This window comes from Eumetopias jubatus, unplaced genomic scaffold (assembly GCF_037043125.1).
Source record: "Eumetopias jubatus isolate StellerSeaLion01/CBP00866 unplaced genomic scaffold, mEumJub1_p1.0 scaffold_3, whole genome shotgun sequence".
NCBI lineage: Eukaryota > Metazoa > Chordata > Mammalia > Carnivora > Otariidae > Eumetopias > Eumetopias jubatus.
The window spans coordinates 149747992-149769153 of NW_028274809.1; the positions used below are offsets into that span (position 1 = coordinate 149747992).

At 33.4% G+C, this 21162-nt stretch overlaps 1 protein-coding gene across 2 annotated transcripts in view; it reads left to right on the forward strand.

Annotated features, from left to right (window-relative positions):
* The window catches only part of TDRD3 (tudor domain containing 3), a 160369-nt gene that overhangs the window by 111854 nt on the left and 27353 nt on the right, over window positions 1-21162 (forward strand). For both annotated transcript variants that reach the window (XM_028105088.2, XM_028105098.2), the window contains exons 11-12: window positions 5729-6579; window positions 12064-12189. In XM_028105088.2, coding sequence (XP_027960889.1) covers window positions 5729-6579; window positions 12064-12189 — 977 coding nt within the window. The remainder of the gene's footprint in view (window positions 1-5728; window positions 6580-12063; window positions 12190-21162) is intronic.

Genomic DNA, 21162 nt, shown 5'->3' on the forward strand with positions numbered 1-21162 from the left:
ACTAGTTTGTTTACTTATTTGTTGTCTGCTTCTTCCCATTATACCTAAAGCACCACAGGATAAATTATGAGTCTTACTACTGCTTTGTATATAGTGACTAGAACAATGTTGATGCTTGTCCAGAGTCCGTGCTTACTTAACTATAGTATAGAATAAGTGAATGAAGAAAATAGGTAGGTAGCATTATTCTGATTTTAAAAGGTCACACTGCTGCTCAATGGTATGACTGGGATTTAATTCCAGTTGTCAGTCTAATACCAAAGACCGTATCTGGGCCATGAGAAAAGCGATTTCACAACTATTTTCTAATTGATTCTTCACCATAATCTTGTAATAAATACAATTATCCACACTTTCCAGATGAAGAAACTGGGGCTTTTTGTGACTTTGTCAAAGACGCATCACTCAGAAGTGGGAGAATGAATTTATTTGGCTTGAGCTCAGTGTTTCTATGTTGTGCAGTGTTTCCCTGTAATCACTTGAATTCAGTCTAACTCTGTCCCAGTGTGCTTTGATGCAAACTTGTCTTACAGAAAGTAAGACAGAAAGTGTATTTTCTATTTTAGTGTTGCCCCCTTAGTTGAGCCCAGGTGACAGTGTTAAACAGGTAATGATTTTTAACTTAGAAGCTTGTTCCATTCCCATTGTCTTTAGTAACTGTATCTTTCTTTTAGTATATACTTACTGAATACCGTTTGTTTGACTGTATTATAGCTAGGCACTGGAAAAAACAATGATGAGTAAGAATTATGCTCCACCCTCAATTTGGTTAATACATAATAATATTTAAAGTACCCTTCTTTAAAAAAAAAAAAAGAACATGGAGTATCAAAATGAATGAGATACCTCTGGGCATGGAAAGATGGCCTTGATATAGAGTTGATTTAAAAAGTATACAGCAGCTGTTGAGATGTGCATGAGTCTGCTTTTTTTGTTTAAAAATAAAATATGCATAGATATGTCTATATGAATTATATAAAAAGGAAGAATAACCTCTGAAAATGTTAATATTGGCTATCCCTAGAGGAGGGCTTGAGTAGGCAGAAGATAGTACTTTCATTCTATTTATATTTCTTATGATAGGATTATGAGTGATTTTTACTTTTTTTTTTTAAGATTTTATTTATTTATTCGACAGATAGACAGCACAAGCAGGCAGAGTGGCAGGCAGACGGAGAGGGAGAAGCAGGCTCTCTGCTGAGCAGGGAGCTGGACGTGGGGCTCGATCCCAGGACCCTGGGATCATGACCTGAGCCGAAGGCAGCCGCTTAACTGACTGAGCCACCCAGGCGCCCTGATTTTTACTTTTTAAAAGTATTTCTTAGTATTTTTTAATATAAAAAAATTTTAAAGGGTGTATAAGAGAATTTTATCTGGAGAATGTTTATATTTTAGGTGAAAAACAGTATTAGAGTAAGATTTTGATTTTCTGATCTATCTGAATTTTCTGTATAATACGATTTTTATAGTTTGACAGTGAAATTTTTACTAAAGTGTTCTTTCTGCCCTATTTTCAATGAAAACAAATGCAAACAAAAAAATAAAGCAAGGTAAGGATCCTAACTAAAGGTAGGGGTTGGTATAGGGGACATGTGTAAATAGGGAAGCAACTTATCATCCAAGTATTGTTTAAAATTTGCATTATTATAATGCTAATAATAATCATAATTATAACAGTGACAGCTCACATTTACTACGTGCTTATTTAAGCCAGATACTGTTCTAAGTACTTTGCATGTATTAACTTAGTTAATCCTCTGAGGTAGGCTCTATCCCTATCTTAAAGAGGAGGCTCAGAAAAGTTATCTCTTGTCGAAGATTACAAAACTATTCAGTGTCAGAGCTGTGGTATAACCTATGCAGTCCTTCTCCAGAGGTTGTACCCTACCCACTGCTATCTCTGTCAGTTTGTGAGATTCCAAATACCAGTCCAACTCTTAATAAGGGTTTTAATTTTTTTCTGCATTAATGAAAGAAACTGTTAATTTTATGTGAGGATTCTGGTAGTATCCAAATTTTCCTAGTATCCAAATTTATTTTTTCAGCCCATCAGGGATTGGGAAAAAGCCTTTGTGATTTCTGCATCTTACCAGAAATGAACAGATGTAGGTGATAAAATTGTAGCTAACATGTTGTTGGTTGCCTTCTGTTTTGTTTCTTTGGGCAGGCAGCTTGGTGTAGTGGAAAGTAGTGGCTTCAGTTAGATTTGAGTTTAAATTCTGGCATCAGCATTCTCTAGCTTCTAGCCTTCTTTGTTTCTTTATTTATAAAATAAAGATAATATTGCTCTTCAGGGTGATTGTGAGAATTACATGAAATAATGTAGGCAAAAGACCTTCAGAGTAGAGTCAGGCACATAGTAAAATCTTAATAAATATTAAGTCACTTTTTCTTCTGGTAGATATCTCAGAATAAATTGAAGAATCATCTTAGGAAACAAAATGTACTTCATTTTTTACTATGAAATGCAGGTGCAACTATGTATAAATATTTTAAAATGCCTGGTTAATTTAGCACATGCCTATATACAAACCCAAATAATTTGTGGCAATTAATAAATTCATTTTTAACGATCCTTGCATTTCAAATCGTGGGAATATAAAATATTGTAATGAATTATCTTATAAACATACATTTGAAACTCATGATCTGGTGTGATAGGAACATTTTATCACAAGTCAGATTGAACTCATACAGCAATTTTTTATTAGTTTCTCCATATGAGCTTTTAGCACTTTTGATTTTTTTAGGGGCTCCTGGCTGGTTCAGTCAGTGGAGCACACGACTCTCAATCTCAGGGTCGTGAGTTCAAGCCTCACACTGGGTGTAGAGCCTACTTATAAAAAAAAAAAAAAAAAAAGAGGGTATCACTTTGATCTTCTAGATGTTTTCACATTTTTATCCATTTTTGATGAATTTTTCCATTATTTTTGCTAATCTCCCCTTTTTTTCTCTTATTATTAAATGTTGACCGATTTCTATATATGTTTTTGTTTCATGTTTCTTCTTCAGGTCATTAAAAAAAATGCATTTTATTCCACTGACTATATAGAAAAATATCTCAGTATATTTATTACTCGAGTGATTGTAGACCTGGCCTGTGGTGTTGAGTAGTATTTTGGGGGGTTTGAAATCATCATGCCTTCTGAAGAAGTGTGGCAAAGAGCAACTAGATTCCAAGTGGAGAACTGAGGAGATTTCTATTTGATTTTTCGGCTGTTTCTTAATTTACTTAAAATCACATTTTACACAATTTAGTAATTGAGCATATTCTGTTATTTATTTACTAGGTTAACTCACTCTGAAAATACTTACTATGTATCTCACTTCATTACATAACAACCTAAGAAAAGATATTGGATTTAAGGCATTCAAGAATGATGAAACATTTAAGGACCTTCCTTTCTTGGCTTACTGTTATTTTATTTTTGAAAAAAAAAATGGATGTATATGAAACTATGTTCTTTTAAAAGCACAATCATATTTTCTGCCTTATTACATTTAATTTATTTCTAAGAGCAATTTTTATTTAAAAAATAATTTTTTATGGATTCTTCTCTCTACTATTATCTCAGCATAATAATAGAGATGAATTATATTCAAAATTAGGAAATTACTTGTTTTATTCTGTAATCTAATGTACATCATCAAATAAATATGGAAATCTTGTCCTTTTCTTTTTTCTTTTGGAAGAACTGAAATCAAATTCTCCCACACCTACATTCTGTATACATGATTATCCAGATCATTATCTATAGTCCAGGATACTTAATTACTCTCATGATGACCTAAGTTATTTGTACATCCTGACCATCATAGATATTGGTAGCCCTAACTGGAATAACTTAAAAATTGATTCCTAAACATAGCAGATCTAAAATGCTTACTTCTCAAATATCTATTCAAACCTAATTGACAGCAAATAAAATACCTTCATATTTGATTGTTTTGGAGGCTGAAAATTTTCTTCAATGCACTGTACAAGGGACCTCTCTCTATTACACAAATCTTGTAACACCTGTATCTTGAGACTGCTGTGGGGACTATTGATAATGTGTGTAAAGTGCTGGTGTGTGGTGCCTAATACATAGCAGATAGTCAGCAAGAGGCAACTGCTGTTTTTATTCTCTAAGAATGACTGGAACAAAGGCCAGTACATGCTTTCTGCTGAAAATGGTCGTTTGTGTCCTGCTTATGTTCACTGTTCTTGCTTCCCTAAATGATCACTCCTGGATAATAGTGCTGGCAGAAACCACAGGTGACCATTTCTCTTCTCTCTAAAGAAAAATATAATATTGACTACAGTTGTTAAAAATAAGATATTTGTGTTATATTTATAAAGCAAATCTTGGGAAAGGGAGATTTTTTAAAAATATCTCTGTAAAATAGTCTTGGCTTACTGTTTGAGAGTAGTACTCTTGCATATTTGAAAAAATATGTATTCTTTGTCAAAATTAATGGGTGATTTGGCTGGGCATAGAATTGTACTTAGGAAATAATTTTCCTTTAATTTCAAAGACATGAAAAACCTATTAGATTGGCTTTAGCTTCCAGTGGTTCTAATGAGAAGTTTCTTGCCATTTTGAGTCTTGATCTTTAGTCTGCAGGAACTTTTAAAGGTCTTCTCTTTATCCCTGTTGTTTGAGAGATTTTACCTGGTACCCTTTGCCTCCAGTGGGTGTTTGAAAATGTATGGAAACAGTTTTGGTTGTCATAGTGACTAGGGAGGATGCTTTGGCATTTAGTGCCTGGATGTCAGAAAGGTTAATTTTCTTAAAAAGCAGGAAAGCATCTCACCCAAAATGTTAGTAGTGCCACTGTTGAGAAATATTGTGACCTTTGTGTATGACAAGAGAAACAAGACATGTACAGCAAAGACCAGTCAATATGTTTGGTAATAAGGTTGTAGACATGCCTTGTGAAACAACGGAGGAAGAAAGTGTAGATGACAAGTTACAGATCGAAATAGAATAAAAATCACTACATGACATACAACCATTAAATTATCCATGAGTATATATTTACCATGTTACTGCTTTGGGTTACTAGTTGGACATTATCTGCACTATTGTGCCTCATCATATTTTTGACATTTTTTTCTGTATTTCCAAGTAGTACCAGCTCTTAGTTACTTTGATAAGTCAAAAAAATTATTTATTCTTTTCTGTGGTAGGGTATCTATTTGTAATCTAAACACTTAGCAATTCCAGATCCAGACAGATTTGAGGAATAACATTTTTGCAAAGGCTAGAACTTGACTGGCCATGATAGCATATGTATTTAAATTGAAGTGGAATTCAGGAAAGAGTTGAGCAAGGGTTGTTGTACTAGTGCAGTGCCATAGCAGCTTCTTAGCAGTTTGCAATTCTGTTTCATTAATGTCTAGGGAAATGAATTACCAGAATAGCACATATAGATAGCTATATTGTAAGAATGCAAACATTCAAGGACAAAGACAAATTCCTTTTGGATTATCCACCATTTTCTCATGGTTCATATCATTGCTTTACTTCACTTAATGTGGCTGACCGGGGAAACTGTCCATTGGAAATACAGAATTCTAAGGAAGCAGAGAGGGATTAAGATATTGAGGTGGGAAGGTAGTGGAAGATGTTAGAATAAATAGTTTGATAATTTGTATTATAATAATTTTTGGTTATTTTTAAATAATTCGATATTAATGTAGAGTCTTCATTTAATATGTATATAATAAACTTTTACTTTTCAGAACCTAAATCACAGCCGCAGCAGCTTCATCAGGGACAACACAGATTGTCAAATACTGAGCAAAATGGAATAAAAGATAATAATCAACCAAGATATGTTCCTCGAAATGATACCAGACAGCCAAGAAATGAGAAACCTCCTCGTTTTCAAAGAGACACCCAAAATTCAAAGTCAATTTTAGAAGGCAGTGGATTACCTAGAAACAGAGGTTCTGAAAGACCAAGTACTTCTTCGGGATCTGATGTGTGGGCTGAAGAGAGAATCAAGTGTGATAGACTCTATTCTAGATATGACAGAACTAAAGATACTTCATACCCTTTAAGTTCTCAGCACAATGATGGTGCTTTTAAAAAAAGGGATAACTCTATGCAAAGCAGATCAGGAAAAGGTCCATCCTATGCAGAGGCAAAAGAAAATCCACTTCCTCAAGAATCCACTGATTATAATAATCAAAAACGTGGGAAAAGAGAAAACCAAACAACAAATCCTGATCATTTTTACGACAGGAAACCACGAACAATAAATAATGAAACTTTCAGTGGTGTAAAAATTGAAAAACATTTTAACATAAATACTGATTTCCAGAATCCTGTCCGAACTAATAGTTTCATTGGTGTTCCAAATGGAGAGACAGACGTGCCACTAAAGGGCAGGCGAATAGGACCTATTAAGCCAGCAGGACCCATCACAGCTACACCCTATGATGATAAAGTATTTTACAATAGTGGGCCCAAAAGAAGATCTGGGCCAATTAAACCAGAAAAAATACTAGAATCATCTATTCCTATGGAGTATGCAAAATTGTGGAAACCTGGAGATGAATGTTTTGCACTTTATTGGGAAGACAACAAGGTATGCATGCTCTAAAGTTATCATATACTAATATTACTAAATGTCACATTCTAGTGAGACTGTAGAAGGCCATTGCTTTGGGACTGTGAGTTTTGTTCTATGGCTGTAACTGTTTAAAGTCTTTGAACAGATTTATAAATGTGTAATTTATAAAATAGGAAAAATAAAATATTAATATTTTTTATGGATGCTTAGGGAGAATCAGTCACAAAATTTGGTTAGGTAAGATTTGATTTTAGATTGTATATCAGAACATTATTTAAAAGTAATTAAGTGAAGTTAATCAGTTACTTCATTTATCATCAACTGAACTGTCAATGTTTCCTTTTCTTTCTAGTAAAGTTATATGATTCACAAGGAAGAAAATGAGTTGAGTGTCACAGTTAAATTCTGCAGATTTCGTTTAAATTAAAGAAAATATGCAATTGGCCTACTTAAAAAATAAGAACAGAAAGGTTAACTATTTAGCTAACAATAAATGGTAATTATTAAGCCAATAATTTAAACATTCTTTTATTTCTATGTTATATGCTGGCTACACTAGAAAGCAAGAAATCATGGAGAAATGGGAAGGGAAAGAGATAAGGTCAAGAAGGAATACAGTGGATCAGACAAGAGTCTGGCTGAGAGGGAGAGGATCAACAGAGAACAGATCCTCTCCCTCTCTCAACAGAGAACAGGAGGGGGAGAGGAGAGAGGAACCCTCAGAGAGAAGGACCTTTGCACATGTTTTCCCTTCTGCCCGGTATGCTCTTCTACCAAATATTCTCATCCTTGAGGGCTTGGCTCCAACAGCAATTCCTGGAGAAGTCTTCTTTGCCCTGCCCCCTCCTCCCTCCTTCGCTATCGTCTTTCTCCCCCATCAGTTCCTTGTTCACTTTCTAAAACTTACCGCAGTTTGTAAGTATTTTTAGTTTGGTTCTTGGATTGATAGCTCCTTCCCCTACCATAATTTTCAGTTTCTTGGAGGCAGGACTATGTCTGTCTAGTTTTCCTCTGCAGCCCTGCTTCTCCCACAGTGGCGGGATTTCAAAATTACTTCTTGACCCTGTTAATTAGTTAATTCTGAAGGGGGCACTTATATTGGAAAAAAAGGAGAGTGATAGGGGACTGGAGATATCAGCAAGATCATAGTAAGAAAAGAGGAGTTATAGTGTGAGACACTTGGGTGGATGTGAGGATCAAGTTAAAGAAAAAAATATTTGAAATAAATATTTCATAGGTAGAGTAGTTTCAGTTGATAAGGTAACGTCGTGCCCATGAGAGTTTGTGTTTGGCTAAAAGGAGTGGTGGAGGCAAAGTTAACTGTAGTTTTCAGGGAACTGAAATTCAGGCTAGGGAATGTGGTTGGATCTTTTAAAAGGATGCAGTAGGGCCAGGGATCAGGAACTAGGCCCTATTGTGTTCAGTGAATGATGAAACATAAGCAGGGTGTTAGATATTTCCTGATGATAACAAGGAGAATGGAATAGGGTGGTATAAGTAGATGGTATAGTCTTACAAGGTTTTTGTATGAATGTGAGATAGCATCTGTCTAGAAGCAGCATCTCTACTGTTGAGTTTTTATTCAAGGCTAGAAGGAGGGGAGGAGACAGCACTAGCTCTTTTTTTTCCTTCCAGAAAAGCAAAAGCCTTTCCAGAAATACCACCAGACAATCTCATTGGTTGGAACTATTTTACATGGCTCTTCCCTGGCTGTTAGGAAGGCTTGGAAAGCAAGTACAGGTGTTCTTCAACACCCAGACTCTTACCCTTACAACTCAGGCCACTCGCTTTCCAACATACAGGAACTATTTGATTTAGGTAATGGGAGATTACTTATGTTTAGCTGTTTCTCCCTCATGGTAAAGGCAAGTAAAGGTGAAGTAGTTGGAAATCACTGTTGGTTTATAGAGCTAACGGTGTCTATCTTGGAGTGGCTGCTTGTGTCAGATGCTTCTGTGAAAGTTTGATTAAGCTGAGAATGGAAAATGTTTTTTTGTATTGGACAATGTAAGATTACTGGTGATCTTGATGAGCAGAGGAAGTAAATGGAGTTCCAAGTTCAGTAACTTTTGAAAGGCTCAGTATATGACTCATGCTTTCCACTGAAATCCCACAAGGATCATGCCCAAGTAGTAAGTGCAAAACTAATACAAACAATCCATTACAAAGCCTAAAACCAACCATTTACAGTTTGTAAATGTATCAAGGATATCTGTTTGTACTCTGTCAGCTACCAGAAGAAAATATAATTCTCCTTTTGTGAAAAATAACATTTTCTGAAACCTCTTGTGTATTTCATCTGCAATGTCTGGTATCCTATAAAAAATTAGGAGGCATGGTTAAAAACAGAGAGAGAAAATGAATGAGAAACAAATAAGCCACAGAATAATAACAAACCTACATATATTCAGATATTAGACTTAACAGGTAAGTTCTTCAACAAATACTGAGTAAACCATAATTGAGTAGCTGCTAAGTGTCAGGTGCTTGGGATATATCAGACAGTTCTGGCTATGCTATTACCCTAATTTCTTGAAACATCTGATGAAATTATTAAAACTTTACTTTTAACTAATTATCTCAAAAAAAATCAATAATACTGAATTCATCTGTTGCCTTTTCTGAATATATTTAATATAATGTCATATAGTTTGTGAAAGTACCTAACAATTCCCAAAATGTTCTGAGCTTTTAGAGTATTCTTACAATAATTGGATGATCTTCTAAGGTGACTATTTTGATTTTAATTAGATGTGTACTTTGGTTTTAGAGTGAGGGACTGTGGGCTCTCTGAAATAACACCATTAAACAAATAAACAATATTCACCCTTTAAAAGAGATGGGATTGGGGCGCCTGGGTGGTTCAGTCGTTAAGCGTCTGCCTTCTGCTCAGGTCATGATCCTGGGGTCCTGGGATCAAGCCCCAAATCGGGCTCCCTGCTCGGCGGGAAGCCTGCTTCTCCGTCTCCCACTCACCCTGCTTGTGTTTCCTCTCTCGCTGTGTCTTTCTCTGTTAAATAAATAAATAAAATCTTAAAAAAAAAAAAAAGGATATCAATTAAACAACCTGCTGAGATTTCTTAAAAAAAAACAAAACAAGTTATAACTGTTAAGAAACTGTAATCTTAATTGCATTATAGTGCTGTAATGAAGATAATCAGCTAATTAGTATAATCTGTCATTTAAAAAATTCTTCATACTCTCTTACTTTCTCAACCTTTATTTCCATAGGAGGATTTGAGAATTTGGGACAATTCTCCTTCTCCCTCTAGATTGCCGTAATTAGTTTGCTTCTTTCTGCCCTCTCAACTGGAATACTTTAACAACCTCCAAATTGGTTTTCTTGCCTTACACATTATTCCTCTTAAATTTGTCATTGCAACTACTATCACTAATCCTGGTCTTATGCCATGTCATTCTTCCTAGTTAAAATCTGTCACCTGTGAAACAAATCTAGCTTGTAGCATGCATATAGAGCCTCCATCTGCTGGCCCTTAACCTTCTTATCCCTTCTAATTTCCTATTGGTTGGCCCTTCTTACATCATGCCATAATTAACTCTAAACTTTTTCCAGTTTCCTGCACTCATCTCCATATTTTACATCTCATTAACTTTCTTTGGAACACCCTCCTCAGTTTTTGTACTTAGCTAAAACCTTCTTCATCCTTGAAGACTGGATCCATTGTCATCTGCTGCAGCAAGTTCTTCCCGAATTCCTCAGCCTTATTAAGTGCCATATCACTGCAGCATTAGTACAGTACACTCCACATGATATAGAAGGCATTGTTTTACACACGTTGTTTTTATTAGATTGTAAGCTTCTAAAAGGATGTCAACGTATTTGTTTTCCCAGGATATATTATGACTCTTGTTACCAGAACTGACATAATTATCTGAGAAGCTTACAGTTGAAACATTCATCCAGAAATACAGCAATTCACAGATCACAGAAGTGTGAGGTTAAACAATAAAGGAGGGATAGATAGATGTGAATGTATATCAAGAACTCTAAGATAAGAAAAATTCCACAAAAAAAAAAAAAAATTCCAGCATGGTGTCTCTAAACTTGCCAGCATCCAGACCTAGGAAGGAAACGCTATAGATTAACTTAATAACCTTTGTGATGTTAATCAGTAAAAACAGATTTTTTTTTTCCTGGTATACTCAGGATAACGTATTTTAGAAGGATGTAGACAGTAAGAATTTTTGTTGCCTTTAGCATTTTCTGATTCTGGTGAGCTTATGAAGAGATACTATTAGAGTAGATAGTGTTATAATAAGAGCATCCAACTACCCTAGTTTGAAGGACATGTTCCTTAAGAGTAGATAGTTTTTTGTTTTCATTTCATCTTCACTAAGCAACATTCAGACCTATAATTTGGGTCCTGAATGGGTTGACCTATAGTAGAGAAATACTTCAATTAGTTCGTTGACCTACTTCTAGTTACCTTAACAGAAAAAATTTGATTGTTATGTAAATCAGTTCCTTGTGAGTTTGTTAATGTGAATTAGTTCCCAGAGCCAAATTACACTAGGTAAACTGATAAAATAAATGTATCTGGTCTTGCAGTGTGTCAAATCCTATAAATCCTGGATATAAGTAATGTGTTTACTCCTTATCTGATATCCCTGCTTCACCCCAGCTAACTGTGGTGACTGTGGCAGTGAGCCTTCTTCTTTGAGATTTATTTTTGTCATATATTTCTGTTTGTTACATAAATTGCTCCATAGTTATATTTTCTGATTAGTACGTAAGAATTGTCTTACTAATGTTGTCAAGGGGCTTCAGTGGCTAACAACAAAACTTAACACTAGTTCTTTTTCACACCCATTAACATGTGAATATTCTCTACTGACCCTCTTTATTCTGTCCTGAAATCTTACTACTGCTCAGTATGTGTCAGAACTCATACAGATGAGAGAATTTCTTTTTTTTAGCCAATTTATTATTATCTAAAGTTAAGTTTTCTTTCTTAAAAATATTATTCCCTTAAAAATTTTCATTCAAATATTGTATATTTGAAAGTTGCTTACAGAGTAGATCTTTTTTTTTTTTTAATTTTATTTATTTATTTGACAGAGAGAGACACAGCGAGAGAGGGAACACAAGCAGGGGGGACTGGGAGAGGGAGAAGCAGGCTTCCCACGGAGCAGGGAGCCCGATGTGGGTCTTGATCCCAGGATCCTGGGACCATAACCTGAGCCGAAGGCAGACGCTTAATGACTGAGCCACCCAGGCGCCCCTAGAGAGTAGATCTTAGAAGTTTTCAGCACAAGAAAAAAAGTTTTGTAACTATATGTGGTGATGAACAATAACTAAACTTACTGTGGTAATCATTTCACAATATATACATATTTCACTAAAAATTAATCTTAAAAAATGAGCTTTCAAAAAAATGCACAGTGTAACACTTTGAATATTTATGTTTCCATCAGATATTGCCCTTTGTAGACAATATCGATTATCATATCTTTTAAAACTCATTTTTGTCTCCTCAGTTTTACCGAGCAGAAGTTGAAGCTCTCCATTCTTCAGGTATGACAGCGGTTGTTAAATTCATTGATTATGGAAACTATGAAGAGGTGCTACTAAGCAACATCAGGCCCATTCAGACAGAGGCATGGGTACGTGATCCAAATTCTGTATGGAGGCATAAGCTATTTTGAAGAAAATACATAGCTCTAAAAGATGAGTCATAGCAATAAAAAATTTGCCAGTGGAAAAAAATATTTTGAATTTGCTTAAAACTGGCTACTCCTAAAGTAAGATTCTAATTAATTGCATTGAACTACAATAAAAGTGAATGCATTGGAATTAACTTTTCTTGTGTAATGCTTTGTTATATTATGCTTTGGAAATAGGTGCCCTTTTTTACGTTTGCAAGTTTTTATGCATATTTTGTTCCTTCCCAGCTTGTTCCTTTAAATTTGACTAAATTATGTCCAGCAGTTGTCAGATTTAAATCTCTGTTGGATACGTATATATTCTTTATTTTAGTTACATATCAAATTAAGAAAAACACTTTAAATTATATGTGAAGTCATGCTGCATTTACTATATATATATTTACATATGTATATGTATAGATCGACTATAATATCTGTTTAATAATTATTTGATTTTGTTGACAAATGTATGTCAAAGCTCTGTGATAATTTTGATGATGTAATTTGAACTGTTGGCCTCATGAGAGTCCATTTTATATAAGGACTTACGTGACTTTATATAGACAGATTCTCAGCTACTTTTCAGGAAAAACAGGGCAAGGCATATTAAAATTAGTTTCATATAGTTTTTTTAAATTTCCTTTCTCTAATTTATAGATAGCTGTTAATAAACTTATCATTAGAAGTCTAATTTGCTTCTATTTCTCTAAAATATCAAAATAGTCTATGAAAATATATTATTCAGACATTAGCCTTATCATTGAAGTATACAGTGTTTTCTCATTTGCTGACTTCTGTTGGTCTTCTTACATTTTTCTGTCACCACCTCAGTGTCCCCTACCCCTTCCCTCCCCCATCCCGTCTCCTCAAGAGAAATAAAACAACAAAAAGCCTAGTACCAATAATTATGCTTTGGGCCATGGAACTTTATTCTTTACCTTTTTATTCTAGAAAAACTATCATTTTCTAGATAATTTATCATTTCATATTTTATAGTATATTACTAATGGTTAACATGTTTAAGAGATCTTTTCCCTCACTCTCATTGTCTAAAGTTTAGACACTTTTTCTCTAAAAGACTGAAATACCATCAGTATCTAATGTATGTCTTTCTTTCCTTGGAGAAACTTGATGTAACCATATCTTTGCCCTTCTGATTCTCATATGACTGGCTATTTTCATTCTCTTTTTTCCATTAATACCTCTTAATGTTATTTTGATGGTAAAAGTAATTATTTATTAAGTCTGTATTTCTAGAAGGTGAGTCCTGGTTTGCTGTTCATAATGTGCTCTCAAAAGTGTTTAACTATTACAGTCAAAGGGTCAAAATAGAGTTTTTACCCTTAGGTTTTTAAAATTTTTTAGAGGATTTGATAAGAGATTAATTTTATTCTTTTCTCCCTAGAGAAAAATTTAGCCTCCTTACTTCACCTCTTTTCTACTTCCTTTTTCTGTTTCAGGGTGGCCATAACTGATGAGCACATTTGTCATTCCTCATTGTAGCTCTTCCATTCAAAGGTGTTTGGTACTGAGCGATCATTTTCTTTCTACAGTCAGTGACTTTTCCTTCCCACCCCCCCTTAATAGTCCTCATTGCTTTATCATTGATTTTAAGTCCATGTAAATTTAGCTGGACAATGACTTTATCAGATGTCACAACCCATGTAGTGATTCTGGAACCACAGCAATATTTTCATATTCATTCTACCCATTTGTGAATATTCATCTATGCTTTATTCTATTTTTTTACCAATTTACTTTTTTGCAGTCAACTTAAAAATTTTTTATAAAATGCTTGAAATATTTTACAGAAAGAAGGAGGATAGAATCACTAAATCTTTTGGAGATTCTGGTATTTTTTCTCCTGTGATTATCGATATTTTATGATTTTGCATAAATTAATATAACATATTTTTGCATCATAAATGTTATTGGGGATAAGATCATTCTTTATCTGCATGAATAACTGACTTAGTTTGTAGAAGCATCTCCTCGATATGCAGAAGCCACCAGTTTAACATATCTTCATTCATCTCCATTTTAAAAAAAATACATATGTGCATATATCCATAAAAAGCCCCTGAAGAAAAAGAGTGCATGCAGTTGTCAATACATTTAATGTAGAGTTAGTGTTGAGTTCTCTTGGCCTCTGGGAGTATTAATGTTAGGGTCTATGAGCACTTTTTCTTTTTGTAACTGGAATTGTGACAAGTTACAAAAAGTTTTAAATTAATCAAAAGCAAATAAATATTCACTAGATCAAAAAGAAGATAATTCTAATTGACAAGTCCTACTAGAAAAATTAAAGGGCTGCAAAGGTACAGGGAAGTTTTTAAAAAGCCTTAGCACAGTTCACTCACACCATGGATTGTGTACTTTTTAATTTTTAACTCTTGCACTATTAAGTGTGATATTGTTATCTTTTATTAAGGTGTTTGTTATTGGTGTAAGATTTTGGAAGAACCTCATTTTCCTAAATGTAGCAATTATCATTCATTGAAAATTGTTCTAATAGTTTGCAGGAAAAACAACCCAAAACCTGCATATAAATCAAAAGTTTTTATAGAAATCAGTTGCCTGTATTGTCTCTTAAAGGTGTGAGGATAAACCATTAAATAAAAAGCATGAAATATAAAGAGACTCAGTGACTAAGTTATTAGTCTCTTGAATGGTTATTAAAATAAAAATCAATTTAATACTTTAAGAGTTAATATTTTTCTCCTGAAGTTTAGGAATTATTTGCCTTTGCTCTGTAGACTACTTACTTTCCCTTCCCATTTGGATACATCTTTTTACTTCCAGAACATACTCACTCAGTGATGATATTTTAGATGGTGAAAATATATGCTCTGATTATGATTAAATACTTTATTTCCTCCAAAATGATTCAGTAAACTTTTTGGTAAGCCACCCTTGATTTTTTTGTATTCTAGCTAGATTTCACCTGGTTCTTTTAGCTGTCGTTAAATATTCTCTTTTAATTTTAGTGTCTTTATTATAATGAACTCTCTATCCCACATAGTGTGGGGTTCATAACTTATTCTTAACTGGATAAATGCTCTCACCTCCCCCCCCCCCCAGTGTTCTTTAAACATTGTACGATTTTCCTTATTTTTCCAAAGTAAATGAAGCATTAGGGAGTTTCATATTATCTGTAAAATTATATAAGAAGAAAAGTGTAATATTATTTTCTATTTCTGATGACTGAGAAAACATTAGGAGTAGAGCAAACTGCTATTTGTGTTTCCTGCAGGCCCTTTCCAGATTGGTTCCTTTTAACTCTAAAACTAATACCGGGAAACCAGTAAAGAGATGCCACAGGCAATTTGGAATTATTGTAAAATACCCTGGTGCTGCTGCTGAGACAAACCTTTTGTGTTTTTAGAATTTAGTTGCTTCTGAATTGCTTTCCTAAGCCTGGAGAGACACTTGTCAAGGCTTGATTTTCCAAGTATTTTTATGACCTGGATTCTGTGGAGGCTTTTATATCCCAAGAAATGGTTTAGAACTTGCTGGTTTCTAACCTTTTTCTTTATAGATTCATAGTACTTCTTAATATCAGGAAAAGATCTGGTTCAGCTGTTGTTCCAACAAAAATAATTATGATTATGTAGATAATGCTTAGGTCTAAGGCCTTAACATACACACCATCTTGGGCATTAATTCTGGACAGATGGATTGTTATTGCCTTTTAGATGATCATCCTATTTTAAATGTTTTTCTGTATTCATCTATTCAACAAATATTTATTGTAACATCTATTAGGTGCCAGGCACTGCTCTAGGTGAAAGGTATTTGTTAGCACACAAAACACACAAAAATCCCTGTGCACTGCACAAAGTTAGAGGAAAGTTATAGTTCCAGTTATGTGAAACAAACAAATATCTCATGAGGGTCTTTTTTCTTTCTTCTTGAAGCTTTAAGATAAAATACAAGTGGAAAAAATCTTGTTTACTGAAGTTGTAATTTAAATAATGTTTAGATCTCTTTATTCCACCTTTGTTTGAAGATAGAATTAATGTGGAAGAAAAAAGTATGACTTAATGAATTTTATCTATTTTAAAAGTTCTTATCTATCTATTTAAAAAGTAAAATTTGTTTTTAGGAGGGTTTGGGTTCTGTTTTTTTAAGAATTATGATACTTTTTTTTCAGTTTTAGTATACTTTACCAAAAAAACTATCAATCTCAAGTTTTACTTTTGAAGTAACTTTGCACAAATATTTTATAATGACATCCTCAGAGCATATTTGAAAGTTATCTTTTCAAACTCAAATGATGTTCACAAAAAACTATAAATTATTCTATCACCAATAAAAATACTAAAAAGAAACATATAACCAGAAAAGCCCTAACCTATTTAATAAGGAAGAAGATTGAGAGTTATGATACATAAATTAATGAGTTAAAATGGATCCTAAATGTATTAGAACAAGGTCATGTTAGTAATTTTAATGATGTAGTGATAAAGTTAGGCTATAACTAGTTTGTATTTGATATCAAAAGATCATAATAGATATTAAAAAGGGCAATTGTTATAGAAATCATTAACTTCAAAGGAAAATTAGAATTATGTAACAGTGAAGTTCTGCCAGTTAGTATCCAGTAAAAAGTACAAGCACATATTTGATCACAGTCCAGAGGTTTTTCATTCTTGCTAATAAATTCTTAAATAAATTATTGGGTATAATTTATCATACTTAAATTTCTGCACTAAAAGCATAAGTTGATTAAGGTCACTGAAATACTGAAATACATTTTCTTCTACCAGACATATTTCAGGAAACTTTCCTTTCAAACATTGTCATATGGACAGTGCTCATTGTGTTGTGTTTTGTTTTGTTGCATTATAAACAGAGTTAATCAGAATGAAACTGTACAGCTAGCTTAGCCCCATTTAAGAACATAATTTTCAAATCACAGGTGATGGAATTTGGGGATTCCACGTAATATCTTCAAGCTTTGATTTAATAAAGTTTGGTTGTATTTGACATTCTTTATTTCTTCATCAATTACCCAGCCTTTCACAATTCCCACCAGAGGTTGTGGAATATACAGAAGGACTTTACTGGAGATATGAAAGCTGCTCACATAGAGGGAGAGGTTATTCATTCATAAATGCATGCCATATGCATAGATATGTCAACTTAATACTGCTGGTATCTACCCCCTGAAGCCCATATTTCATTTGTAATAGCCAAACCTAACAGATTATTATGAAAATGTTGACATCTAGTTTTGACCCTGCTATATTATTCAATAGAGACATTTTATTTCACCATTTAAATTAATACTAAGAGAATAATATGCTAGATAATAATTTTAAGAACCTGTACAAAAAGCATTGTTTGAATTCTGCTATTTGATAACAATATATTGTAATCTCTAAAGGAACTATATATATCAAAACATCTTTAAAAGGTTTCTGGGTAATCTGAGTTGTTCTTTTTTGAGCAGTGAATGTATTATATTATTATTTCACGTTACTTTTTCCAAAGGTGAAATAACTTCCAAAGTGAAGTAACATGTCAGGATATTACCTAAGATGTGCTTTCTGTCTTTTTAAAGTTACTATAGTCATACTACTGAGATTTGTTTCTAACTTTAATTACAATTCATAAAACAATTCAAGCCTTAAATTATTTGAGTATTAACATTAAGAATCAAGTTAGCATAACTGAAAAATCTGCAACATTTTCTTTTTGTATAAGTGAATACCAGCAGATAATATGTTAATCTTTTATCTTCTAAGTCTCACCTTTATTAATAGCAACCTAGAGGGTGGAGCCCTGAGTTATGATGTTGGTTAATTAGGAATTAAATTCATGATGTTTTAGATTTATGCTGAATATTACATGATTTACTTTTTCCTTCAAAGTAGTCTTAAGGAGGCATCATGGTTAAGACCTTCAGCTGAAGGGTGCTGGGATTGTCAGGTGAACTTATTTTTTCTTTTGACCTTTTTGTTCCGTAGGCTTAAGCCTTGTTTTCTTCTAAGTGTAAATTTTTGTTTTTTCATTTACTTTACTTACCAGGACTTTTAAAACTATAATTTCAATTACAGTTTCAATTGCACTGAATTTTACCATTCCTTTGCATATAATGCAAAAGACTTGCTGATATACTCACTGCACAGGAAATAAAGTAGTAAAATAAATGAATCTGAGGAATATTTTTGTTTGGTTTTATTTCTCTGTTTCCAAAGATGTCACTCTTGTATTGGGCATGTGCCTTGACTAGACACTCATGCCAGTATATTTTAAAGATTGCTATAAATCTGAAGAGGCATTCTTGAATTTAAAAAATGCACACAGTTCTATTTTAGTTTCCAGTAAATTTCTGACCCTCTTCCTCCTGCACCTAAAAAAGCGGAAAAAGAATGTTGCTCATTGCACCACAGACTTTATTCGCTTTCAGAGGGAGACCCTGCAGCATATCTCCTGTGAAGTCAGTGATTGTAAACCTTGCTGGCGATGGGCTACAAGGGGACTTAGGATACATATTTGATTGCATAGTCTGTTGTCAGTTGTCCATTCTCTTTGTTAATTTTACATGGTCATCTTGTGTCTCTACTTAATACTCTTTTTCTATATTCTTACTTTGGTCATCTGGTTTATTAGCCATCTCTCTCTGTTTTCACTCTATTTCCAAAACAGCCTTGTATCCTCTTGGCTCCCCTCCCCCTTTTTTTTTTCTTTAAAAGGTGGTATCTGTTGATGTATATGGACTGCCCTTCCTACTGATCTTAATTTTCTGAACTTTACTGGACCTGTACTATTTATTCTAGAATCATGAGCAATAGGCTTCACTATCACATCTCTAGGAAAGAGTGGAGTTGATCTGTCTCTTTGTGAGAAATACTCCCGTGTTATAGAGCTTCCGATTCCATTAAACTTGAGAACTACTAGCAAGAGTTTTACACCTTGGCTTGAAATAACTCCCTTAGTAACCTGTCATTGACTGAGAGCTCCATTGAGAAGGGAAAGGAGGTACACAACAGTGAGTACATTTTATTTGCCTTAAAAAGAAAACCCATGTAGTTTATTAAGAGTAAACATAATTGAAGAGGCTCTAGTTAAGCAACTTAGACTACTGTAAGAATACAAAAGTCACTGATTTTTTGTGTATACTTTTTAATGTCTAGTCCATCTAGCTCAGGATTTTCTGAAGTGTGTTCTAAGAACATTAGTTCCACTTTCTGGTTAAATAAATTTGGAAAATGCTGGGTTAAAAAAATTAAGTATGCTTTTTTATTATGGGACTTATCAAGACAATATGTATTTTATTTTGTTTTGTTTTTTTCCATTTGTTTACGTCTTCTGTAATTTCCTTCATCAGTGATTTGTAGTTATCCTGCAATCTTGCTAAATCACTTATTAGATCTATGAGCTTATGTTCATTTGCTTTGAGTGCTTTTATTTTTGATTATTTAGAAATTACTGTTGAACATTCGCATCAGTGATATATATTTTAATCTCTAAGAGAGAGAAGTAGCATATATTGCTTCACAAACCAATTTGTTTATGGAATTCTGTTTTTTTATTTTTAACCTGTTACAGAGAGTCTATGGGATATATTTTTGGAAAAGAGTTTAGCTGTCTTGTTACCTTCTTTCTAGTTTTGAAATTTTCCAACTTTAAGAGAGGATGAAGATTTATGTTTAAATATATTGTTTTAGATGTTCCAAACTTCTTATTAGTAACATAATACTCCATTTTTATGTTATAAATTAGAGACTAAATATATAAAAGAAAATTTTCTCCTCAAACATGTTTTAAGATTCTTAACCTTTCTTTGAATAGAGGACAGGATATTCCTGAAATTTTAGGTCCCTTCTAAGTATTTATGTCATTAGTAATAATGTTTTAGTACATAAAAATAAAATTAAGATCTTATGTTACATATAATTATACATAACTCACTGGTCTTTTAATTTTAGCTTAACTCTAAATCTGAAAACTTCTGTGTATTAACCTTTAGAAATTGTCATTTGTGAAGACTACTACCCATTATAGCTTTTATAATATTGCTGTCCTTCTCTGTAAGTCTCACCTCATAACCCACATGATATTTACATGCCAACAGTAACACATTTTCACCTTTTTTTGGGGTTTTGTGTTTGTTATTCTCCAATGAACTAGCCTAAGGCGAAATGTGAAATCCCTCTTTTTGTTAAGATATTTCAAAAGAAAGTGTCAAAGCAAGTTAATTCCACTGGGTAAGTGAACATTCTTAAGTGAAGGAGAATCCTAAAAGACCAAAAATTCTATTTTGTTTCAACATTTATATTGCTTTTTCACTAATACTCTAGTATGTCCTAAAGCTTTTGAATAATATTGTTTTAATTAGTTAAAAGCTTGTTAAAAACCTTCTAGCAAATAAGCAAGCTATACCTGACTGCTCTTGATCTCCTGTTCTTGTTTTCCTGGTAACAGCAGTTAAGTGAAATGAATTGATAATCTTGGATATAATTCCAGAGCTCACTTGAGTGACCTGGAGGGGGAAAAAATTCTTATTTTAAGAAACCTGCCCTTTTTAGGCACTTATAATTATAAACAAGGTTGGATAATAGCTAGTTGGGAGTGCATAGGAACTCTATAAATAAGCAGTAGATACATACTGTAAGTCCCAGGTCTTTTAGAGCTTGAAGGGATTAGAATTTTAAGTGAGGACATGAACTGGCTTGATAACTAAAACAGTGGAAGAAGGTCAGAAATTATGTGTTGAATGATTTATGTTGTTCTGGTGGTCACCTTTATTACTGAAGAGTCCTTTGTCAGACATCAAGCCAGAGCATAACAATTTAATAGGATAGTTTTTCAATAAATATTCTTTGAATGCTTTTTGTAGCAAAGCTACTTTGGAAAGTAGATTGCCCTATATACCCAAGGGATTAAAAGGATATGAGAAGTAGAAGATATATTTCTTTCCTT